Below are 26812 nucleotides of genomic sequence, written 5' to 3'. Positions count from 1 at the left end.
TAAATAAAAATGCCAAGAGGTATAATTTAAAAGAATAAATAGATTAAAATGGAATGTTAAAAAATATGCAAATAATCCAAAACAAAGCAAGAAATGGGGAAAATAGAAACAAAAAGTAGAGGGACAAACAGAAAATGAGTAATAAAGTGGTAATCAATAATTACATTAAATATTAATGGGTGAAACACTCAAAAGGCAGATTATCAGGAGGGATTTTTTAAAAAGCAATATTCAATTATATGCTGTCTACAAGAGACACACTTTATACATAAAGACTCAGATTGGTTAAAAACAAATAGATGGAAAAAAGATACACCCTACAAACAGTAATCATAAGAAGGTGGAATGGCTATATCAGTTAATATATACTTTAAGTCAAAGAGTATTAACAGAAATAAAGAAGGGACATTTCATAATTATAAAAAAGACAATTCATCAGGAAGGCCTAGCAATTATAAATGGATAGGCATCTAATGAGAGCTTCAAATTACATGAAGCAAAAATTGACAGAATTAAAGGGATAGACAATTTCAAAATCATGGTAGATTTTTAAGATCCCTCTCAACATTTGGTAGAACTAGATAGAAAATTACTAATGACATAGAGGATGTGAACAACAATATCAACCATCTTGATTTAATTTATATTTATAGAGCTTTACACCCACTAACTACAGAATAAACATTCTTCTCAAGTGCACATAGTACATTCATCAAGATATACTAGACCATAAAACAAGTTTCAATAAACGTAAAAAAAAAAACTGAACTCATATAAAGTATTTCTCTGATCACATTGGAATTAATTAGAAATGGGAACCAACGTGCTATTTAGGAAAATACTAGGTGATAACTTCTAAATAATTAATAGGTCAAAAAAGAAATCACAAGGGAAATTACAGATATTTTGAACGGAATGATAATGAATATACAACATATTACAATTTATGGGATGCAGATAAAGCAATGCTTAGAGGGAAACTTAGAGTCTTAAGTGCTTCTGTTAGATTAGGAGAAAGATTTAAATTATCAATGACCTAAGTTTCTACCACAGTGAGCTAAAAAAGAAGTATACTCAAAGTTAAGTAGAAGAGAAATAAAGATCAGAGCAGAAATCTTCAAAACAGAAAGCAGACAAGTACCAGAGAAAATTAACAAAGCCAAAGGCTGGTTCTTTGCCAAGACAACAAAACTGACAAAGCCTTCACTAGACTGATTAAAAAAAAAAGAGAGAGAGAAAGGATAAATTTTACCAATATCAGGAATTAAAAAATGAGTTATTACCACCCTAGACCCTCGACATTAGAAAGGATAATAGGAAAATATCATTAACAAATTTGTGCCAATAAACTTGACAATTTAGATAAAATTTCTTGAAAACTACAACTTACCAAAATTGATACAAGAAGAACCATAAATCTGAATATGCTATATTTAATAAATAAATTACACTGATTACCAAAAAATTCCCCCCTCAAAAAAACCTCCAAGCCCAGATTGTTTTACTAGTAAATTCTATCAAAATATTGTGATTGGAATAAGTGATTTTGCAAGTTCTCTGTCAAATAACTTCCATATTCTATATATTACACCAAAAGTAAGTAAGAATCCTCAATTATTTTGTATTTATCATAGATCTTAATCCAATAAAGGAAAAAGTTTTGAGAGATATCCCATTACTAGTGTCAACCATTTTGAAGCCTGCTTCAGTTCTCTAGATATAAAGCTATTTTGACTTAGATTGACTGCATTAAAGTAATAGAAGTGAATGAAAGAGAAAAATATGAAAACACTTTTGAACAAAAAAAATTGGAAGAATTTGGTGATATGAAGGAAGAGAGAAATATATATATATATCCCCACATGTGGAATCTGATGTATGGTTTGAGGCTAGACTATAACTTTAATTTATTCCAAAGAGTTGGCAAACTACGTATGTCTCTGCCATTTATTAAAGAATTTTCCTTTGCTCACTGATTTGTAATGTTGCTTTCATCATTTATTAGAGTTCTAATATAAGCCATGATCTGTTTCTAGGTGCTAAGTTCTAATTTATACTAATTTACACTTCTTATCCTTTTCTCTCCTCTTAGCAGCGAAAGTAGTATATGTTTTCTGTTTCAAGATGGCAGACGGAGTACACAACTGATTGCTATAAATAACAGAAATGAGAGTTTAAAAAATCTATACCTTCGCAGGGAAAGAAAAAGGGGATTCCTCAGTGTATTGGAACTGTAAGTAATCTCTGAGACATAAAATGAATATGGAATTGATTGGACTGGAAAACTCATCCCAAGACATACACAAGTGAGTGACGGAAAGCCATGCCAAGAATCCTCCTTGCCTTGGAGCAGGAGGGCGTCTACGGCTCAATGTAACAGCATTGTTAATTGGGGTACCAAAGCTAGAGGTCTGCCCCTACTATGTCCTGTACCCCTCCATACACTGGATCGGGCATTGGTTATGTGGGATGAAACTGTCTCCAGGTGGGAGCAGTAAACAAGTCATCTTGGGAGACACAGTGGTGGGCTTCAGACTGTGAAGCAACGTGTCTTTTCCCCACAGACTGTGCTCACCTGTGCCTCAGACAGTCTAACAGGTATCCACAGGGCATACGTGAGGGTACAATCAAGAATCACCTAACCTGGGAGGAATGTCAGCACCATGAAAGAAAGGCTCCAAACTTCAACAAAACAGTGTGAACAAACGGAGCAGGTATTTCTCAGAGACAGGCAAGATAATTTTCATTAATTAAAAATAAAATAAAATAACCACTTCATACCCCTTAGTATGGCTACTGTTAAAAAAAATGGGAATTAACAAGTGTTGATGAGGATGTGACGAAATCGCACTGCTGCTGAGAATGTAGAATAGTTTAGCTACTATAGAAACCAGTATGGTGGCTCCTCAAAAAATTAAAATAGAACTACCATATGATCCACCAATCCCACTTCTGAGTATATGTCCAAAAGAAGTGAAAGCAGAAACTAGAAGAGATACTTGTACACCCATGTTCATAGCAGCATTATTCACCGTAACCAAAAGGTGGAAATAACCCAAGTGTCCACCAGTGAATGAATGGACAAACAAAATGTTGTGTAGACATACAGTAGGATATTATTCAGCCTTAACAAGGAAAGAGATTCTGACACATGCTACAATGTCGACGTACCTTGAGGACATTATGCTGAGTAAAACAGTCACTAAAGGACAAATACTGCATGATTCCACTGATATGAAGTCCCTAGAGTAGTCAAATTCATAGAGACAGAGAAAACAATGGTGATTGCCAGGGGAGGAGGGGACCAGGGCACGGGGAGTTATTGTTTTAATGAGTATTGAGTTTCGGTTTTGCAAGATGAAAAAGATCTGAAGATGGATGGTGATGATGGTTGTACAACCATGTGAATGTATTTAATACCACTGACTGCACACTTAAAAATGATTAAAATGTAAATTTCATGTGTGTTTTACTACAATCAAAAAAATAAAATTAAAAAATAAACCAAAGGTCAAAGTATAACTTAGTTCATTAAAATAAACACACTCAAGTGGATGGCTGAATGAATACAGTTAAAAATAAATCAGTAAACTGTAAGTTTGAGCCATTCTCTTAGAATGTAACATAGAGGGATAAAGGGTGGATAGCAAAAGCAATATGAACTCAATGTAGAAACACTGCAAGATGCAGAAAGGCTTCCCGGAAAAAAAATACTCATCCCTGAACTAGAGATAACTATTATTAATATTTGATTCATGTACTTGAGGTCCTTTTTCCTATATGTTTATGTGGGATCATATAGTAAGTTTTCCTTCATTAGCTGCTCTTTTTAGTAATGTATCACAAATATATTCCTATGCCACTGAATACCCTTCAAAAGAGACAATTTTATAAGCTGCATAGTATTTCATTTTCTGATTATTCCGTAAGTGACTGAACGAAATGCCTGTTATTGAATAATGAGTTTGTTTGCCATATCTTACCATGTAAAACAGAAGCACACATTCTTTGTAGTTAATTTGGGGCCACATCCTCAAGCTATTACTTTGGGATACACTCTTAGAAGTGGAATTGTTTGCAGGCTGTTGGTCCATAAAGCAAAGAGCTCTCTTGAGGGGTTATTCTGATGTTCTTCTCACTCGCTAAGTAAAGCATGGCAGAGTTGTCCAGCACCCTTGGCTTTGCTGCTCTTATCACTCGGAAGCTGCTGTAAGCCTTCTCTCCAGTGAAGCCGGTGGCCTGGTTGCCAGTTCAGTGCTCCAAGCCTACAGGGAGAGGCCAGACAGCCAAGGTCAGGATGATCTTGGCAGTGGCATTTGTCCCTGGGAGGCTTCTTCTCCAGGTTTGGCAAAGCTCCGATGCTATAGAGGTGGAGACTGAATGACCACATCCCTTTCCATGCCTGCTTCCTGCTGAATGTGGGAGACCCCCGATACTGGGGCAGAAACCGTGCCACTACTGGCCTTTCCGTCTGGGCACAGCTGTCCTCAGCTGTTGTCTGGCCTCCATCCTTGTCTCTCTGTGCTTTACTGACCAGCACTGCCCTCCCTGCTTTCAGCCTGCTGTGGCCATTTGTGTCCCCAGAGCTCTTGGCAAATCTCCACTGCTCCACTGTAGCTAAAAATACTCTGAGCAGAGAGTTGCTTTTCAGCCCAAGCCTTCCCCCACTCCCAGTTCCAACCACCTACAAATTACGGGTATCCATGCAGCTTCCTCTGTGCTCCCTCTGAGGCCATATGGTTATCTTTGGGAGGTGAAAGGGAGCGAGTTCTTGGTGTCTTTTCCATGTCATCCCAATATGTTCCCTTACGGTTCTGGCATTTGGGTGTCAGCCTGTCTTAGCTTTCAGAAACAAAGCAATTGTTTTTCTCTACTTTTGTGTTCGTTTGGGCATCGTTGCCAGAATTAAGAGTCACATGTTTGCACCCAGGTTGCTTTTTTTTTTTTTAAATTAAGTTTCTTTATTAAAAAAATCAAAATCATTACAATGTTATACTTAAGGACAAAAAGAGACAATAAAAACCAATGGGATATTTCCCCTGAATGTTAAAATAAAACGTGATAATTATTGTGACCAATTACACAATAGTCGTTAGGCAATATTTATATCATTCTAGAAATTTCCATAACTTGCCTAGGAACCAATAAGAAGATTTGAGAAAATATTAAGGTTAAAACAAAAAGGAATCCTCAGTACTTGCTGTTCTTTACTACACAATATTTACATTAGTGATTTTTATCTAATCATAAAAATATCAGCTCTACTATATTAAATTCTCTTCAAGACTGACAATTAGTCCAATTTGGTTTTCTTGGTACAAACACAGGTATTTGTTCTAATCAAGTTGCTTCTTTATTCATAAGTTCTGGGCTCTCAATTCTGATTTTCTCATCTGTCTGGGGCTTTTCTTGCCCCCGTACTACACTATTTGAACTATTCTAGATTTATGATAGATTTTCATGCCTGATAGGGAGGATCTTACATCACTCTTCTTTTATAAATGTGTCTTGACTACTCTAGCCTGCTTTTCCCCCAAAATGAATTTCAGGATGTGAGTAGCAAGTTCCATCATCACCCCAAGAACCTACCTCCCCAGAAGCAGGAGGAATATGTCCCTTTAATACTCTATAATCACAAGTGTGAACCCTATCCAGGCAGGGAGGCATCACCCTGTTTAAGATTATTAAACAATATATAGAAACCTCTGGATCAAGTACAGTGCAGGACCAGGACTAGGTTCCCTGCATGCAGCTGGGGCTGAGACTGGGTACCCAACCCAAGAAATGGGAGCTAGAAGTACTATTTGCAACAGCCAAGACATGGAAACAACCTAAATGTCCATCGACAGGTGAATGGATAAAGATGTGGTATATACAGACAATGGAATATTATTCAGCCATAAAAAAGAATGAAATAATGCCATTTACAGCAACATGGATGGACCTAGAGATTATCATACTAAGTGAAGTAAGTCAGAAAGACAAATACCATATGATATCACTTATATGTGGGATCTAAAATATGACACAAATGAATCCATCTACAAAAGAGAGATAGACTCCCAGACAGAGAACAGACTTGTGGTTGCCAAGGGGGAGGTGGGTAGGGGACAGAAGGATTGGGGGTTTGGGGTTAGCAGATGCAAACTATTATATATAGAATGAATTAACAAGGTCCTACTGTAGAGCACAGGGAACTAGATTCAATATCCTGTGATAAATCATAATGGAAAAGAATCTGAAAAAGAATGTATATGTATGTCTAACTGAATCACTTGCCTGTACAGCAGAAATCAATGCAACATTGTAAATCAACTATACTTCAATAAAGTACATAAATAAAAAAAAATGATGGGAGCTGAATATCTCTATACACCACTGGGTTGCAACCAGAACATGTCAGTTGCCTGTGCTCAGCAGAGGAAGCAGGGCCAGTCAGGATGGGAAGGACCAGGTACAACTGTGCACGTCTCTTAAGAGTTTCAGGTTAAAGAGGAGGGAAATATAGGGATTGATGGACACTGTGACATTTCTCTTGTCACATAGACAACCACCTCCGCTACATGCCCAGACAGACCTTTCCTGACACAAAAGGGAAGCAATATGATGGAGCAAGGGTGGGAATGGAAAACAGAGACTCAACTTTGATTCAACCAAGCCGCGTGACCTTGAGTAAGTCACTCTGTCTACGAGTCCTAGCCTTCTCCTCTGTGTATAGCAACAGTGTCAATAACAAATCAGAGTTAACCAATTTCACAGGATTATTGGGATGGAGTTAACGAGTTAACCACTTTCTAAACTATACAAGGCTGTCAAATACCTTTCTGTTTTATACTGCTAATAGCTGCTTCAGGAGAAAGCCCAACTGCTGGGTTCTGCTTACAGAATTTGAAGAGAAGGAGCTTTAACTTGTAGTGGGAGCACTAAAGTATACGTTTTAAAAAGTCATTGCTGCCTTTAAATACTGGCCAAGTTCAGGGCTAGCAGTTGCTGGGGGCAGGTGATGCAAATTGTAAAGGAGGGATTTGTAGGAAGAAGGGACCAGAGATACAGAGATGATACAGTACGGAGAGTGAAGTGGGAAAGGCAGAGTACAGAAAAAGGAGTGAATAGTAGAAGCTGAATCAGTAACTCAACACAGATCAATTCTTCCATCTTCCTGTTCACTATTTCTCCCTGTCTCTCTGGCATTGGTAGAATTGAAGAGTGCCAGTCTCTCGGACAGAAGTTTTTATATAAATCATCTCATTGAAACCTCCCATTAATCCTGTAGTTGTATGAATTCTGATCCCTATGTTATAACTCATAAGGCCCAGAGGGTGTAAATAGCTCATCCAAGGCCACAGACTTATGAAGCCAGGACAGCAAACTTCAAACCCATGACTTTGGACTTTAAAGTTTTGCCTCATGGGTGCAAATTCCGAATGGAACCATTTGGATGATAAAATGGTAACTTCTGCCATGTTAAAACCTTATGTTTTAATGTATTTCTTCCATTGGAAGGGTTCCTTTCAAATGAAGAATCAGGAGCCACTAGAAAACGAGGCATGTTTTACGCTCCCTGCCTCTTCGGTAACCCAACGTAAGGGACCCTCAGCTCAGCACTACTGTCCGTAGTGTTTCCATAGCAACAGTCATGTAGAGTACCATTCTCGCCAACACAGGTGATGGGCTCAGCGGAGTCTCCAGTTAGGATGAGGCTCCTGAATGATCCCAGACTCTGACGGCATCACACAGAGTTGTTGCCATGGTTTTGGTGAGAAGTATTGCTTTTCTGAGGATTGCAAAACACTTTATGTTCCAACCCCATGCTTGCTCATTCCTGACAGAGTGGAAAATGCGTCTCCTTGGCTGAAATGTTCCTCTTGAGTCCAGCCCAAAGATGACATTTTTAGGAAAGTTTGAGAAGAATCCTGGGTCTGTTACTGAGTCACGATAGAGTAGAAATGGATCTTTTCTATTTAAAGAGTTTTGTGCTACTGTTTGAAAATGTCACATTGCTAGGGAACAGTGGAAATGGAAAACTTTCCATTTGCCATCAACAAAGAAAGATCATTACTGAATGTGAAACAGAGGAGTTGAAGAGAAGTTCTGTTACCTGTCTGACCAAAATAGAAGGAGGCTGATGGGAATTTGATTTAATAATATCGGTCTGAATAAGCTTGGTGCCCTAAAAAGGGATCACTTATCTGGAATACAGCACATGTAATTCTAGAACCCCCTCTGCTCCTACGTAGTTGTTCCTTTAGACTGGTCCCAGAATCTCTCTGGATCTCAGATTAATATAAAGCAACAGAAGAGATTAGATTAGCTTAGATCAGGATTTTCCCAATTTATCTTATATCAAGAGTCACCTGGGACCTGGAAAAAAACATTTCTTTGGGATCTTTCCTTGGAGACTACAGTCCAATAGTTTTGGTGTATATTGGAAGTATATTTTAACAAACATTCCAGGAAATTCTGAGGAAAAAAGTAGGTTTGAGAAATAGAAATAAGCAAATATATTATGCGAAGAAATGAGACCATGTTTTTATACTGCTTTGTGCCTTGCTTTTTCACTGGTAATATATTGTCACTTTTTGTGTGGGTGTGTATATGTAGACTCTCATTTTTAATGGCCACATAGTGTTTTGTCATGTTTTACTAACTGTTTAACAAACCCCCTTTTATTATACATTTAATTTTTTTTTCCAGAAATGAGGTATCACTTTGTACTCCTACTGGGACTTTGGGAGGGTTTGCATTTCACTACACCCTTATTAACAGTGTTATTAAAGAGGAGAAAAGCTTTGCTAATTTGACAAGTAATGATGGTATCCGTTATTCTTTCTAATTAGTCAGACACATTTTCATAGATTTGTTGATTATTAGTATCTTTTCTTTTGTGAGTGGCCTGATAATATTCTTTGCAAAGTTTTCCATTGGGATTATATTTTCTTATAGGTTTGGGAGAGCTATTTATACCTGAAGCACATTAAACATAGTCATATATGTTGTAAATTTCCCCTGGTTTTTTGTTTCCAATCAATTTTGTTTGTGATGATTTTTTGGCATTTAACACTTCTATATGCAGTCCTTTTAAAAACTCTTTTATGATTTGTATCTTTGGTGTATACTTAGAAAAATCTCCATCTCCAGATTATATATTCACTTAAATGTTCTTATATTTTTATGGTTTTGGTTTTTGTATCTGACTTTGCAATGCACCTGGAATTAATTTTAGTATATAGTATTAAAAAAGGCTTTCATTATTTTTTCAAATTGTTAACTAATTATTCTAACATAATTAATTTCTAATTAAATGGATTTTAGATATAGATTCTATCATATAATACTTATATATATACTTCTATACCCTTGAATCCGTTTCTACCCTTTCTTTATTTTCTGACCTCGATACTTTGTTTTGTTTGTTGGCAGGCTGGGTTTATCCTTGACTTAAATATACATTTTGTACGGTGTGGGAGTCTAATCTGAAATACCCTCAGCCCTCCAGTTACACAATCCTTGTTTAGATGATCAAAACCAAGCCCTCAGAATGATTTCTAAGTAATTACAAGGTTTCAAGGGACCAAACGGTAGAAAGTAACTTCTATTGACACCAGCAACAGAGGTGACATATCAAGTTAAGATAGTGCCATGTATTCATGGAAATGTTTATATACGACAGGTAGGAAAAGTTTAATCCGATGAAATCTGAGTCTGAATCAGTTCTGAATGTACTGAGGATTTTAGGGAAAAAGGGAGCAGACAAAAGAAGAGAAAGCAAGCATGGGATAAAGGTAAAAAGAGGAAGTAACAAAAAGAAAGACAGTAGGAAAAAGGTTTCGTTTAGTTTTCACTGTAAGAAGAATATTTGTGTGTGTATGAATATTCCAGTGAAGGCTATTAGTTCATATGTATGTATTGGAAAATAAAAGATGGGTTATATCAAGGGTGAGTTTCTGCTCCAGGAAGGAAACCAGAGATGGGCCTAGTGTCTTGGTACAACTACGGATTTGTAAGGCTTCCACTCAGATCATGAGCTGCCTCCCTGGGCCCAGCGTGGAGGTGATTCTAATTCTGAATGAGGCGGAGGGAGAGGGGAAGGATGGAAGGAAGGGAGGGAGGGAGGGCGGGAGGAAGGGAGGGGAAAGAAAGAGAAAAAAAGAGAAAAGGAAAAAAACCTGCCTTTACACTTACACACTGTAAGAATTACAGAATGAATCTGGCTCTTTGCTCCATGTCTTAGATAATTTGGAAGCAGCAAAATGGGGACCAGAATTCTTCATGGGAGCCATCTATACCTATCCAATAAGCTGGATTATCACCCATTCATACTTCAGTTTGGGCTGTATTGACAAAGCTGGCAGGTCCAAGTGAAACCCAGATATCTTTCCTCCAACCACTGATGGTGGAGAACAGCTGCCTTTTCCCCTAAACAATAACACTAGGTGTCTTGGTGTTTCCCGACTCTTCGGCAGTTGTGAATTCCTGTTTATTACTTTTTATCTAGAATATGACATGGGCCCATGAAGTTGTATCCTACAAAGAAGTTGCTGGGATCTGTGTGCTAAGCTTCTATTTGGTCCATTTAAATAAACCACCACTGTGATGAGTATCATCCTTACCCATCACACCTCCCGTGTTGCCATGGAGACACTGCCTTCCTAAGACCATCATATTATTCATACTTGATTGGTTTTCTGTTCTACCCTCCCTCTACTCAACTGTTCTCTTTTTTTCCTACCAAATCCTCCATTTTTCCTAAACAAATTTCTCTCAGCCTCGTTTCGCCTGCGGTCTCTATGCAGCTCACTTGCCATCACCTCTACGGCCTCTGAGAATGGTCACATTTTCTAAGGCGGTGGTCCCCAACCTTTTTGGCACCAGGGACCAGTTTCGCGGAAGACACTTTTTCCACGGACAGGGGGTGAGGGATGGTTCAGGTGGCAATGCGAGCGATGGCAAGCGGCAAGTGAAGCTTCGCTCGCTCGCCCACCACTCACATCCTACTGTGCGGCCCGGGTCCTAACAGGCCGTGCACCGGTACCAGTCTGCGGCCCGGGTACTGGGGACCCCTGCTCTAAAGGAACCCCAGAATGCATGGTCTAACAAGATACTGTTTCTGAATTATAATTTGTATTTAAACGTAACCAAAGTCATAAACTAATTTGTGTTTATTTTACATTGAGTGAGTCATTTCTGTGGGAGGGAATAAATGAAAAAGCACCTCAGAGAAGGTAAATGATAAACAGAAGACATGTACTCACTAAACCAACCACATATTCATCATCTAGAGAATCGTCTTTCTCCTAATGTTGCACAAATTCCAGTCCAACAATGGCTCTGCTTTGACTACGAGGTAAGGTGAAAATCAATCCCCCAATTTTGCTGAGCGAACCCAAAGGTCTTCTTCCAACAACACTTCAAAATAATAATACAAAAAGGTCATCTCTCTGGGCTCCAGCCTCCTTACCCATGAAGGACAGGACAGATTAAGTTAGAATTAGGTGCTCTCAAACTTGAAAAAAACAAAATAAAAAAAACTGGAAACTTTTTTTTTTTCCAAGCTGAAATCCTACATGGAAGGAAAAACAAAACAAACAACAACAACAAAAAGCAGTACCAGGGAGCACAGTAAAAGTAAAACCTCTCATGAAATGTCAGAGCTCTGTGGAGTAGAGTTTGAAAAATCATTGGGTTGGGTCGTCCCTAAATCCCTTCCAACTTAAATGTTATTTTTGTGATTTCGACCTAAAAAATCTCAAACCTCCAAGGAGACATTGCTTAGAAACAGATGGAGTGATTTTTATCCAGGAACGAGGGTCTGAGGGGTGGATAACGGTGCCACCGTTGCATCAATAGAACCCTGTTCCTCCAGCCCAACTTGGTCCTTTGAACCCTCCTTGAGGGGGGAGTAAAGCCTCGCGAGAGGCGGGAAAGCTTCCGATTCAGAGGACCACGCCAAGGTTCCTTAGCAACAGCAGCTGAGGGACGCCTCTCCCATCAGCAGCTGGTGGTGGGCTCTCACTGCTTCTTCAGCACCTTATTACAATGAGCTCTTGGCTCCTGGTACAATCCTCTGTACCCTGCCTAGCAGCCAGCATCCCTTGGCAACCGCAAGCGCGATCGTTCTGTCAGGCCGGTACCACTGCTTGTATTCTCATTGCTCTATACTTTGTTTCATGTCCTGCATATACAATATGCCCTCTGTCTAAATGTGAATCCTTTTTATCATCTGAATATTGGATGACAGATGCCAAAGTCCAGAATCTCATAGAAAACCAAAGTGAATTGTATTAAAAAAAAAATAATAACCTGCATCTATGGTGAATTTCTGCTTTGCACACAGGCAAAATACTTATAAATAGTGGTTAGAAGATCACCCGGAGCTCTGCCTGCTGAAATACAACAGCGGATGTCCCCTGCAGGTCACACGAGAGTTCAGGGGACCAGGCCCTGCTCCTCCCATGAAACTGCTGTGTGACCTCGGTCAAACATACGTCACCTCTGCAGGCCTCGGCTTCCTACTGAGAGTGTTAACATTTCATGACCCTTGGCTTCATCTTTGACCAGGATCTTTCTTTGCATGTTTCCAAATTCAAGCCTCTGAGATGTTTCTTAATCTCAAGAGTTTTCCCCATGAGATGATGATACGTCTTGTAATAGTTCTTAGCATTATGTTCGAAGTGCAGGAAAAAGACTGCAAGATAGCAGAGCAGTACACCATCGAGGGTTCCAAGAAGTCAGATGTGAAATGCAGGGTCTTAAAGTGAACCTCCAGAGGCAAATGTGACCCAAAACAGCTATTATTTTTACAAAGGCACCAGAATTTTTAGGACCCCCCCCATGAATCTACCAATTCAGTCTCTCAAAAAGTATTTAACAGTCCCTTGCTATTGGCTGAGGCATCTCCAGATACTGAGGATGACACACAGTAATTTAAGGCATGAATAATCTAATGAAGAAGAGAAGATGCCCACACATGAGTCAGATAAATAAAGCGTCAAGCAACACATGATTAAAGAATACATATTCACAGAAGGGTACCGAGGATAAAAGGATGGAACCTTTACATTTGCAAGGGAGAATCTTATAGGAGAGATGGTTGATAAAGGGAATTCTTGATCAAGGGAAAAGCATGCCTAAAAATTGGAATGTGGAATCAACATGGTACCTCCTGGCCAGAGCCAGCTTCATGAGCATATATGACCTGTGCCACAAGCATCCCACGCTCAGAAGGGCCCCGTGCTTAGTTTAACACTGTGCTGCCACCGCCTGAAATTGTGATCATTTTGAACAAAGGACCCCACATTATAATGCTGCGTTGGGCCCTCAACAGATACGTAGTGTGCCCCAGAACACCAACTTTTCAAGGAGAGGGACTCCTATCGTGGGGTGGTAAGAGATAATACTGGAAAAGGAAGTGGGGATTCATGGACAGAAGGCCTTGAAACCTACGCTGAAGTGTTCAGACTTTATCCTGTAGAAAGATGGCAGTACTGGCACTTTTTTTTTTTAATTAATTAATATATTTTTGGCTGCGTTGGGTCTTTGTTTCTGTGCTTGGGCTTTCTCTAGTTGCAGCGAGCGGGGGCTACTCTTCATTGTGGTGCGTGGGCTTCTCATTGCGGTGGCTTCCCTTGTTGTGGAGCACGGGCTCTAGGGGCGCAGCTTCAGTAGTTGCGGCACGCGGGCTCAGTAGTTGTGGCTCGCAGGCTCTAGAGCTCAGGCTCAGTAGTTGTGGCTCACGGGCTTAGTTGCTCCGCGGCATGTGGGATCGTCCCGGACCGGGGATTGAACCCGTGTCCCCTGCATTGGCAGGCGGATTCTGGGAACCACTGCGCCACCTGGGAAGTCCAGTACTGGCACTTTTTGAGCAGCAGAGTTATATGGTAACATTGAGATTTTAGGATACCTAATCTCGTGCTAACACAAATTGCGGAGATGGGGCTGGCGTGAAGACTCTTATCAGGCTCCGTGGGTAAAGCAAGAAAGGTCAGTTGGACATGGTGAGAATGGAGAGGAGAGGGAAGATTTGAGAAACAAGTGGAAAAGAAGAATCACTATGTCTTGATAATAAATTAAAGATGGAGAGAAAGAGAGAGAGAGAAAGAGAGTTAGAGACAGGTGAATCAAATTTACATGACAATTTCTTTCATCAGACTGGCAAAGAAGAAATAAAACCACAAAAACTAAAGAGCTGTTACTATAATTATTGGTAGCAAAACTGGTAGGGCTGTCAGGAGCTTTGAGGCCATGCTTTCATCTGGGAACTTGACAGTAAGGTGAGTGTATTAACATCATTCATCCTTCATTTCACTCTTTCAATATTTATTGATCTCTTACTAAACATCTAGATACCGTTTTAGACATTAAAGATCCAGCTGCAAATAAAGCGGCCACGGACTCTGCCTATGAAAATTTTACAGCCTAGGAGGGAAAAGACATTAAACAAATAATTACAGTTGTGGGTACATTATGAAAGGGAAGCTTCACATCGTTTGGGAATTAGAGAGGCTTTTCTGGTCTTTTCTCCCAGGAAACTTAGGCAAATAAATAAATGGAGTTGTTAAGCCCATGGCACTTAATTTGCTTCCTTTTAGTTCTACTCAACTACAGCCCATTTTGTGTGTGTGCATCCGTGCACATGCATGGGTAAATTCCATTTCCGAAAGACTTGGCTTCCCTGATGAGAAAGGGGGAGATACTGACAATAAAGTCCCTGGCAGAGTGAGGAATAAAAGAGAAAATGAGAAGCAAGTCATACCTGCCTTTCATTCTCTTCTGAATGGTTCTCCACTGAACTTACAAGGAAATGCCTTTCTGATCTGCTATGGAGGTGGTTTTTGTGTAGCTAAGATGTTCCCACAGGATGGCCTCGCTTCCTGATCTCAGTTTTCCCCCAAGGATGGGCATCCCCCCAGCCAGATTGGGCTTTTCCCTAGGAATTTTGGAAATTGGACTGGGCGAGAGCTGTCTACTTGGGAGCTGTCAGCAGTGGCCATTTTCAACCACGTGAACTGGGAAAATGGTGAAGCTGGCCAATAGGGATGGGGAGAGCCAGGGAGAGTGGCCTGAAGGTATGCCAATCCCCAATTCCAGCTCATTCTCCTCCAAGTATCAACCACATTCCTGTTGCCGAGTTCCATGAGACAGCCCAGGATGCTTATAATAAGTGCTCTTTTTTTGTTTAAGCTTGTTCAAGATTTAAGTCTCTACTGGTTGCAAACCAAGAAGCTCCCTACTGATTAGCATTGAAGAGGGGCAGCCGGTGGTGGAGGAAAGCTACCAGCACAAGCAAGCAAAGCTTTGAGATCTATTTTAAAATCCTGGTCCACTAGTCAAAAACTCCTAGGGGTGCAGACCTAGGGTCTGTAGAGGTGGCAAAACATACACCCCAGAGCATGATGCTGGCAGACCCAGGAAGCCAAGTTAAGCATGTCATGGGAAGCATCCTGGATGGTTGTTAATGTTGAGTCCTCTCTAGCCGATGCCAGGTAAAGACCACAAGCCCTGGACACGACAGAGGAATAGTCGGCTGAAAGCTCTCCCCTCAGAAGGGGCATTCGTATCTGTCCATAATTTTGGCCTTGAACTTCTTTTTGTTGAGCTCTACCCTGAGTTTGGCTGGATCAACCTTCATGTACGACCCCCGACTTTGACATCATTGCCTTCAAGGACACCGTCAGGCACAGGGCAGTGGAGGATTTCCTGGCAAGTAACAAGCAGGACCACCACTGGAGGTTTCAGGGACGCTCAGAGCTGGAAGCTGATGTTGTCGGACACAGATTGTAGAAATAACTGCCCTCTTCTTGCCCAACGGGTGGCCCACTCACAGAATTCTTTCCTTTCCCTGGCATTTTCCGACTCTGGGACAAACCCCCTCCCCAGGAGCAGCTTGCGTCACTCGTGGGTCTGATGTTTTCTTCCTTGGGGTACACGGGCATCAACCCGCCTAGTACAGAGGAGACAGGGGGATGAGAACTGAGAGAATGTGGTCTTTTAGGCCAGGCTGTCTACACTGTTCCTGCCCCAAGCCTGGCCGTGTTTCCCAAACAAGGCTGAAAGCCAGCGATTATTTCTGTGTGTCCTGCTGACATCTGAGCACGCCCTGCTCCTTGCCTTCAGAGTCCAGGTACCAATAATAACCGTTCCCTTGACCAAGCGTTGCCCTGTGTGCAGCCAAGTGGTCACAGTGACCAGGAAGGACAGAAGCTGACTGTGTACCCATCCGTCGCTGGGGGCATCCAGAGAAGAGGCAGAGAAAATGACGATCAGGTGACTAACGCGCCCTTTGTGGTCTGATGGAGAAGGGGAGCCTGGGCGGCCGGACTGGCGTTAGTGGTCTTCACAGATGAGCAGACAAGCAGGGAGAGGCTGGGACCAGGCACCACTGTTCTTTCTTGATCTCACGAGATGTCCCAACTGCGCTTCCTTCAAGGAGATTGAGACACACGAATTCAGGCCAGCTTCCAGCGTTGGGCACGTGTTGGGTAAAAACCAGGGGAATATTCACATCCAAAGAGCACCAGCTCAGGATGACCACGCGGTTATTTCAATGATCAAGCCTCACGCACAGTCTCAAGTTTGAGAAAGATGTCTGTTCACACAAACACTGCGAAGCGATCCTTTCCCTAAGCACCACACTCTCAGTTTGTCAAAACAGTTGAAGAAGACTAATTCATGCCTCAAAAGGAATTCTCTCTCACGCAGCCAGCTGCCAGGTTTGTGAGCTGAAGGCTTTTATGTTACAACATCTCAGGACACTACAGGCAGGAGGAACGCAGGCCTCGAGCGGACGTGCCGTGGGGCTGACGATGCCACCAAGGGGACAGAAGGTGCAATTTGCCTGCTCTCGGGGAGGACGGGATGAGAAAGCCAGCTCTGGCCAGCCCAGGTGCCTGTGAGAAGCAGTACAGAGTAGGAGTTGCAGACGTAGGCTCTGAAGCCAGGGGGGCATACGTTCAAGTCCTAGCTTTTCCATTTACTAGTCGTGGAGTCTTGTGAAACGTCCTTCGGGGCTGGGTTCTCCAGTTTCTCCATCTGTGAATGTGGGGGGACGGAGGGGGACCCAGGGTACCACCCCACAGGACTGCTGTGAGGATTCAGTTCGTACACGTGAGGCACTAGGAGCAGCGCCCAGCAAACAGGGAGCACCCAATCATTCCTGGGGTGCTCTACTGGGACTGCGGTGCGTCTCCCCAGAGCCATCCCCGCGTGGGGAGGGCCAGCCAGCGTCAGGCCACGCTGTCACCAGAACTGCCCGCTGAGCCCTGACCACTCGGCTGCAGGGAAATTTTTTCCTCCGTCACAAATAGGTCCCTGAAGCGTGGAACAGAAACTCGGCAACTGACATAAACAATTTCAAACAATCATTTCAGAAGACAAATGGCTCCATGTGGGCATCAAGATTCCTCCAGAGGCTTTCCCCACTTGTTTATGTGTTCCATGGCCTAGAGCCACGAGTGAATTAGGTGGACAGCATGCCACCCCGGGGCGGGGGGGTGGGGCAGGAGGGGCCTGGGGAACCAGAACCTGCTGTTTGACCTGCTTTCCTTGAAAGCTGGTGCTGGGGCAGGGGGTGGTCCTGGAGGAAAGGGACTCGGATTTTCACCTCCCAGGGTCCACCCTTCATTGGGAGGGGTCACGAGATCCAGGTTCAGCCCTGCTCCGCCATGTTTCTGCGTGTGAATTTCAGTGGGTCACGAGCCCTTTTGGAACCTCATTTTCCCACCCCTGTGAGGAAGGTATCATTAGACCCATTTCACAGGGTCACTGCCGTGATCAAACTAAGATTCTGTGAGCGGGGATAAATGACTACACAAACATTCAAGAGGTGAACGCAGGCATCCAGGGAATACCTGGATGAGAACTGGTAAGAAAGGCGAATTAGAACTTGGAACCAAGGGTGTGCTTTACGAGGGCAAGGAAAAGGAATTCTCTCCAAATTAAGGGGAAATTTTTCATTCCACATCGCTGTAGTCCTGGAATAGAGACTGAAGTTCTTTTGAGATCCTAAGTGAAGCCTGGGGTATACTGTGCTAGCACTGAAAGCACATAGTGCCTCTTCTGATTATAAAACATATTTCCATTTCATTAGCTATTCTTTGAAAGTACCATATATAACATGCATGTTATATTACATTTCAGTGTCTTCAAACATTCTCTCTTTGTTGAGCATTTCGAGTTTTTCCTTCAATTTTTCTGTAGCATGTGTAACACTACAAAGAATATAGATCTTTGACTCGTCATATGAAGTATATAGTATATACATAATATACAATAGACATATATATATATTATATGCTCACACCATTATATAATCATGATATATATAACAGTGATTGATATATATAAATATATATAATATATAATAGTGTGAGTATATATATATATATATGTACACATATACTGTACCTTTAAAGTTTGAGAAAATAGTAAATGTAGGTATATTAAAATTTTTTTTAAGCGTTAGAAAATAATCTTGGCTCTACTGTTTTTACAAGGTTTTGAAACAACCAAACGTAACATTTAAGAACATTTTCCGTCCCTGGGACATTCCATGGTGCTGGGTTCTAGTCTATGTGCTAAGACCAGAACCTTCTGCAGAGACTGGTACTCTACTAAAGCCAAAGGCTGCTTTGCCATTTCTATGCCTATTCTGTTCTCCTCTCCCAGCTAATACTGTGTCGAACTTGCTGAATTTCACCTCTCCCTCTAATCTAGCCCTTTGAACCTTGAAGCCAGTGCAGATGGCTACTACGTGCAAAGAACGCCCAAAGCAGAGGGACCATTTATTTTGCTGAGAGCCACTGGCCTTGAAAAAGCCAGGCATCGGCCCATCCTTGCACCATCAATGTCTTCCCAGGCTGCATGTTCCTCAGAGGATCACATGGAGAACCTGAATCTGGGAGCCCAGAACTCTGGTTCTAACTCTAATGAGTAAGCTTGGGCAGATTTCTTAATGTCCCAGACCCTCAATCTCCTCATCTGCACGACCAGTTTTGTAATCTCACAGAGTTGTTATGAAAATATAAGCATATCAACTTGAGAGTTTAATGCACCATAAAAATAAAAGGTATTATAATTTAGCAGACTGCTGTCTGATCCTCAAACACTGTTCCCTCTGGAGAGAGCTCTTTGCCTTGGTTTCAGTTTTAGAAAGAACGATATTTCCGATTATAAGGGTGGAGGAGTTGGGCTCTCAGTGGAGCCCGAAGAACAGCCATGAGCCACGCTAATCCTTACAGCCAACTGGTAACCTTGCAAGGTCCCAGACAAGGCCTGGGGCTCTCGTCGGAAACACATAAAGACCTGAGCCGGACAACACCTACCCCTGTCTGGAGAATGCAAATGATAATAATGCCTTTCTCAAAATTTTCTTTGAAAGTGAAGGAGTAAGTGATAGTACGTATATAAATCACTTTATAGAATACAGTGTAAATTCTATAATGATAATGAGTATCTGCAACATTCTCAACCACCACCTGGGGTAAAAAGAAACGAGAAGAACTAGCAGCAAATCTCACGAGGTAACCACAAGGTGGTTGTAAATTTAGAAACAATATGATATTTTATAATAATATTGAAGTAATTTTAAATATTGCAGATTAACCTCCTATAGCATATTGATATAAATAACGATATAATCACGAATATTGATCTGTGAATAAAACCATTACCATTAATGGAGTACACAAGTACATCCCTGCACTAGGTCAAATACCTTTTTTATCATTTCACTGAAGCCTCACAAAATTTCCACAGGGCAGGCAATTGTGTTCCCACCTTCACAGACGGAAAAGTGGAGAGCTTGAAGGATATGCTCAAGTTCATACGACCAGGAAAGGTGGAGCCAGAATTTGACCCCAGGTCAGCGAGACTGAAGGGCTTGTATCACAATATACACATTAGAATTTTCCAACATAAATTAATCGGAGGGGTTGCCAATGTTCAGTCTCAGCTGTGGACCAAGTTTTCTTGGTTGTAGTCTGAATGTGAATGTGCTTTCGGATTGGTGGGAATTTATAACAACTTAAACCTCCTAGGTGTTCAGCCAACCTGTTTCAGCTGCTCCTCAGTTCAGGAATCTTTCATCTCCTATGACTGCATGGCTTAAAACTGAATACGCAAGCAATGTCCACTGCTAATTCATGTATTACCAAAGTTATTCCTGCTTACTATAGAAGATACAGGAGACACTGAATAGATCATCAAAATAAGGAATATAGGAATATAAGAAAGAATAGAAGAAAAATTAAAAATACTCATTTTCTCACCACCCAAAGATAATCACTGAGAATGGATCCTTCTAGGCTTTGTTCTATGCTTGAATGCTTTTGGTATATTTGTGGTGTGTTTTGATCCCTAACTTGCTGAGCTTAAAATATTTCAGCTATCAAAGTATTTTTATCAGCTATCAAAGAAGCAACTGAGTGTCCATCAACAGATGGATGAAGATGAATAGATAAAGAAGATGTGGTTTATTTATACAATGGAATATTACTCAGCCATAAAAAAGAATGAAATTTTGCCATTTGTAGCAACATAGATGGACTTGGAGGGAATTATGCTAAATGAAGTATGTCGGTCAGAAAAAGACAAATACTGTATGATACCACTGATACGTGTTATCTAAAAAATACAACAAACTAGTGAATGTAACAAAAAAGAAGCAGACTCACAGAACAAACTTGTGGTTACCAGTGGGAGGGGGGAGGGGCAATAAACGGGTGGAGGAGTGGAGGTACAAACTACTGGGTATAAAATAGGCTCAAGGATATATTGCACAACATGGGGAATATAGCCAATATTTTGTAGTAACTGCAAATGGAAAGTAACTTTTAAAAACTGTATAAAAAGTTTAAAAATACAAAAACATTATCTTTTTTTTCACTGCCTTTTGATCAAGAAATGAGCATGATATTTAGAATTTACTGGCATTTCTGTGTGTGTTTGGGGAGAGTGCTAAATTTAAAACTGTCTTCTAATATTTTATGTCATGTCACTTATTTATTGTATAACTGAAAGTTTGTGCCCTTTTACCAACCTCTCCATATTTCCCCCACCTCCCAGCTCCTGGCAACCAACACTTGACTCTCTGTTATCTGATATTTCTTACATGTTTAATGTCTTAGGGCAAGTCTGTTCTTGTTGCTGTTGGTTTTCAAAAATCTCTTGAAATTTTTTAATCAGATAAACTGAGATTAAAATACTCAAGTTTCATTAAAAGTCCTGGGATTTGGGAGAGATGCCATGTATAATTTACAGGTTAATTAGTATTAGAAACAAGTAGCTTAGTAAATCGCTATTTAGAAAATCACGGACAACAATGGCAATTGGGTATAAACCTGAAGTTGTAGCCCAGGACTCCACTGGAATGTAGAATTAAAACCACTGGGCCAGCTGTGTGTGTATGGGATGGGCGGTGGAGAGGGAGGGTGGGAGAAGCGAGGTTTAGCTTGTGATAGAGATGGTCATCATGGCACAGATGGGATCAGACCTAGTCTCTGCCGTTTACCAGTTATGTTACTCCGACTAAGTTGTTTAACATCTTGAGCCTCAGTTTCCTCATCTATAAAATGGAATAAGCATACCTGTCTCATAGCATTTTTTGTAAGGATTAAATGAGATACTGAAAATGTCATAGATAACAGGTTCTCAGTAACTCCTGGTCCTCTTCTCTTCTCCTTTGATGAAGCATCAATCATATTTGGTAAAACGGTCACATTTGGTCCCCAAGTAGCAGATCACACAGAGGTAGCCAAAGGTTTCCAAAGGTATCAGGTACTTGTGGCTCCTTTTCCTTTTCATTCTTGACTGGAAAGGTGTGAAAAGCTCACTGAACACCAGTCCGCATTGGATAAGTATCCAAGATGACTCTGAGTTAGTTCTATCACAGGGTCAAATATTCACTGCCATGTGGAAAAAGGACTACGGTTAAGCTTGGTGCATTGTTAAGTGCTCCAGAAATACAAGCTACCATAGTGGTTCATAAAGATTCCTATCCATGATTCCCACACTTGGATATTTCCTCTAAAGGATGAGTATCCTATAAAACAATCCAGAGGAAGAAAAAGTTCATGAAGATTTTCATAGTAGTGTTATTTATAACATAAAAATTATAACTGGCTTAATATTCCAATACAAGTGGAATTATTATGTACTCACTTGGTGGAATAGGACACGGTCCTTAAAACAAGAATTATGCTACTATGCAGCAGCTTGAACAACTGCTTATGATCTCATGCTGACTGATAAAAGGGCTGAGTTTAACTTAGGCATACGCTCTGACCATAGCTTTGTAAAGTTCTTTACGCATCTGCACAAGGGCAGGAAGGGAACACAAAATAGCAAAGACATTTGAAGTATTGAGGAAATGATTGTTCAATGAATGTTGAATAGCATTTTCTTGGAGTTAGCCTGTTTTGAAGCCTCACTGCCCTGTCTGGAGCTTGAGTATCAAAAAGTTCCACGTGGAACTTTCCCTCAGACCAAGAAACCAGCCCAACCAGTCATGACGACAACAAAGTTGAATGACTTCCTGAAAGGAGAGTGTTTCCCAGAAGTAGGAAAGTCAAAACAGCTTATGGGGTATTTTCCAGTCATTATCTGTGAAATAGGGATATTCCTGGGGGCTATTGGACTATATTTTATGAGAAAGAACTGATGACTTTGCACTACTTAAGAGTCCAAGGGGAAAGAGATGCAGATTGAAGGATGGATAACTTGTTTGAGTGGCAGTTCAAATTGCGATGTTAGGCAAGACATGCTAAGAATTTGAGAGGCTGTGTATTCACTGATCATTGCTGCACATACCAAGTGATGGTTAAGGTCCTATACGGGGGAACCCAGTAAATATATTTTACAATATTACAGTGGCTTAATCCACTGTTTCTACTGCTAGAATTCTACTGCTTTCTCTAATGATCTAAGGTGGCTGAATACAGCAAACGTCAACTGGTGTGATTGAAATGTGAGAGAACTACTCTAGTGGTATCTACAGAGAAGTAGGAGAATTCATCTTCCTTCAACCAACAGGAGAAAAGAATGAAATTCTGAGGGCACTTTGCTGTGCTCTGTAAAAAATGAAAGTCAGGAATCAGCCTTATTTATTCTGAATTTCTGGGAATAAATGACACATTATAAAAAATTTGGAGACCCTTGTATTTTCCTCTAAGAATGATAATGCAAATGTAGTTAGATAAAGCTTGACTTATCAGCTGTTCGGGATGATATCAGAATAGAAATTAGTGCAAATTACTGACTTAAACAAACACTGTCTGCTTAATAAAGTTGAACAAACTAAATACTAAAATCATAAGGCTGCAAAAAACTATTATTTGGCTAATGGGTGGTTTTGTTTTCTTTTTTTAAATCCTATTTATGTCTATCAAAACCACTAGTTCATGCTTCTCTCTTGTGCAATTCACATGCCACCAGGTCAAGTAATCCCTTGCCATGTGGAGAATGGAGACGTCCTTCTGCAGAAGAAAGCCTTGATAATTCTACAAAACTCTTTCCCTCACAAATGGCAGGGATCATTTTACCAGTATGGAAACAGATGCCCAGTGAGCTGCGCTGACTTTCCCAAGATCATGGAGTCAGAGAGTGGGCGTGATGGGTTCCCCCCACAGTTCTGCCCACAGGAGAGCGGGCATGAGACTGGAAAGACTGATACCTGGGAAATACACCTGCCAGCTTCACTTTCCTGATCTGGGCAGAGATTCAAGATAGCTCGTCACCATCTGCTAGAGGACCAGTGAGTTCGTGCTAGTAAGATGGAAATAAAGGAGATGAGAGACCACTTCGTGTTCTAACATCTCCTATTCGGGTCTGGCTTTTTTGAGGTATGTAAAATCCTCAAAGTGCTGGGTTGAGCACTTCTGCTTCTGCCAGGCACTTGTTATTCTCCAGTTCAACCCAATTAGATCAGAATCCATTCAATTTTGTTCAGTCCTATTCGACAAACTCCTACTGTGTCTGTCATATACTGTAGCAGATAAAAGATGAATGCCACTCTTTATGGTCTTAAAAAACTTATGTTTTCAATTTTTTCAAAGACCCCAGATACACATAATTGGATTCATCATCACCCCTGGTCCAAGTCACACTGTCATCATCGGCCCATGAATGAACATTATTTAATTCATTTGCTGAATAATCAATGTACATGTGACCACTGCTCAACCTAAGACCACCACCAATAACCTTTCTCCTACTCAGGCTCCACGCCTAGCTCTTCCCCTTGCCTCTCCTACTGCAGAGGTAACTACTTTTCTGAATTTTGTATTTATATTCACTCACTCTTTTTTTGTTCTAGTCTTAAGCACCACTCCCTCAATATGCCTAAAATATATATAAAAACATAGACTGGTTACTTTTGTTTCTGAATAGTCTTTGGGGGGAAAATAAAATGTATCTATTCAAGGCATTGTTAATGGTGCCTTATCTATGCCAATCACTGTGCGAGGTGCCGGAGAATAAAGCAGTGAAAACGAACAAACAGACAAAAATTCCTGCCCTCATGGACAAATAACCAAATGATCAAGTAAAATGTTTAGTGTTCTCCATAGTAATAGGAGCTATGGATAACAATAAGGCAGGTTAGGTGCAGGGGGAGAGTTTGGGGCTCTTGCTGCAGTAATTAAGATGCTGGGGAAGGCCACCTGGTATACGAGGTGAATGCAATGGTCTCAGTAGATGCGCTGGCCCCTGAATGTTCCACTAGCTTTAAAAAAAAAGGTTTAAAATTCCCATTTAGGACTTAAACCACACTCATCTTTTAAGATCCCGCTAACTGTGTTCTCATGTGGACTTCTAGAAGGCTTGCAGGAACCACGCACAGGGTATTAGAGGGTCAGCTCTAACATTCCACGTGAGGACGTGGGATGGGTCTTTTCTGCTTCCCAATCGATCCCCCAGCTCCTAACACAGTCTCCATTACAAGGGAAACATGGAAGAAATATTCCTGCATGTTTGTTGAATGAATGAATAAATACGTAACTCTCGTATAGCATTTTTTCAGCACCTTTCAGGCTGCCTGTGAGCTCCTTGGGAACATGGGTTATAATCCTCTGATGGATATTCCTGGGGTGGGGCATTGGTGCCAATACATAACAGAGGTTTGAGCAGTGAGAGGGGGACCCAGCACGGGAGGAAGCAGCCAGGAAGGAAAAGCATCAGTGTGCTCACCTGGCTGGGTGCGGAGGGCCTGCCAGCTTCCTAGATACAGAGATGAACCCCATTCGAGAAATCACTGTCGGAAACCGTGAGTTCTTCTGTCCATGAAGAATTCTCCACAATGTGTTTGTCCAGCTAAACTGGCCCTCTGAGATGCTGTGTGAATAAAGGTGAAGCATGTCTCGGAATCCCTGCCTTTCAGAAGCTCATAATAGACATGAGAAATAGTAAAGGCTTCAGAAATCCTGCAATTAAAAATCCAACTTAATTTTTCACTATACTTTGCTTCCCTCTTTTTTAAATTTCCTGCTGAACAACTTTAACATACTGTGGAGTTAGTCTTCTGTGGGCCTCCCTGGGGAAGACACAGGTATTATGGCTGAATAATCTATATTAAAGGAAAAGTGCTACAGAACAAAGTCTGTAGGAGAGAGGCATGTGGAGGGGTTATAGTTAGGAATGCCTTATTGGAAGCTGCTGTCACAGGCAGAATAATGTCCCCTCCTCAAAGATGTCTACATCCTAATCCCTGAAACCAATGAATATGTTACCTTACATGGTCCTATGGACTGAATTGTGTCCTCCACACACCAGATTCACATGTTGAAGCTCTAACTCCCATATGTGATAGTATCTGGAGACGCGGGCCTTTGGAAATGATTAGGTTTAAATGAGGTCTTGATGGTGGGGCCTTCATGATGAGATTAGTATCCTTGTGAGAAGAGATCAGAGAGCTCGCTGTCTGTCTCTCTTTCTCTGTGTCATGTGAGGACACAGCGAGAAGGTGGCCGTCTGCAAGCCAGGAAGAGAGCTCTCACCAGAACCTTTCCATGATGGCACCCTGAACTTGGACTTCCAGCCCCCAGAACTGTGAGAAGATAAATTTCTGTTGTTTTGCTACCCAGTCTATGGTATTTTGTTATAGTAGCCCATGCTGACTAAAACGCATGGCACAGGGGAATTAAGGCTGCTAATCAACTGACCTTTTAAAATAGAGGGATTATCCTGTATACTTTATGTTTATTAGCTTATAGTTAGCTCTGAGTGCAGGGGTAAAATCTCACTAATTTTTGAATTCCCGGTATCTGTCATAGTACCTGGCATATAGTAGGCTCTGCCTTTGTGGTTACAGGAAAATGTTGTAACCATGGGCAAATGAGAGATATTCTGACAGCACATTAAGTAAACAAGTAGTAAATTTTTATATCACTGAAATAATTTTATTTCAAAATTCATCTTTGTTTTAACATTAGAATATATACCAATATTCTACTGGTCATTTCAATAGCAAAATGGAATTCGGGAATAGATATTTGTGCTCCAGTAAATGTCACACCCAAAAGTTGTCAAGGAAATTTAGAAAAGAAGGCTGAACATATGAAGCAATTGAAATGATTGTCTTAGAATAATAATGGGTTAATTCTAAAGATGGCAGGTGTGAATTATTCATTTATCCACGTGAGAAAAATTTATTGAGCATCTACTCTATGTCCGGTTCCCTGAGGATACGACAGCTAAAAAATGTCATAGTAACACTTTTATGAAGTTTATAGTCTTCAGAAGTTTACAGAAGTACTCAGGGCCATTCATTTGAGGAAAATATCAAATCTCAGGGCTGGAGGCAATTGCAGAGATGAACCAGTCA

General features: G+C 41.0%; 1 protein-coding gene across 6 annotated transcripts in view; it reads right to left on the bottom strand.

Annotated features, from left to right (window-relative positions):
• The window catches only part of MYOCD (myocardin), a 249407-nt gene that overhangs the window by 58174 nt on the left and 164421 nt on the right, over window positions 1-26812 (bottom strand). The window contains exon 1 of one of the 6 annotated variants that reach the window (XM_059907683.1): window positions 3984-4010. The exons of the other annotated variants lie outside the window; for them this stretch is intronic. Coding sequence (XP_059763666.1) covers window positions 3984-4005 — 22 coding nt within the window. The 5' untranslated portion in view covers window positions 4006-4010. Of the gene's footprint in view, window positions 1-3983; window positions 4011-26812 lie in introns of those variants that run through there. 6 annotated transcript variants of the gene reach the window in all.

Source organism: Balaenoptera ricei, chromosome 20 (genome assembly GCF_028023285.1).
Source record: "Balaenoptera ricei isolate mBalRic1 chromosome 20, mBalRic1.hap2, whole genome shotgun sequence".
NCBI classification, from domain to species: Eukaryota; Metazoa; Chordata; class Mammalia; order Artiodactyla; family Balaenopteridae; genus Balaenoptera; species Balaenoptera ricei.
Note: the sequence above shows the minus strand (reverse complement) of the source record. Positions and strands in the feature narration are given on the sequence as shown.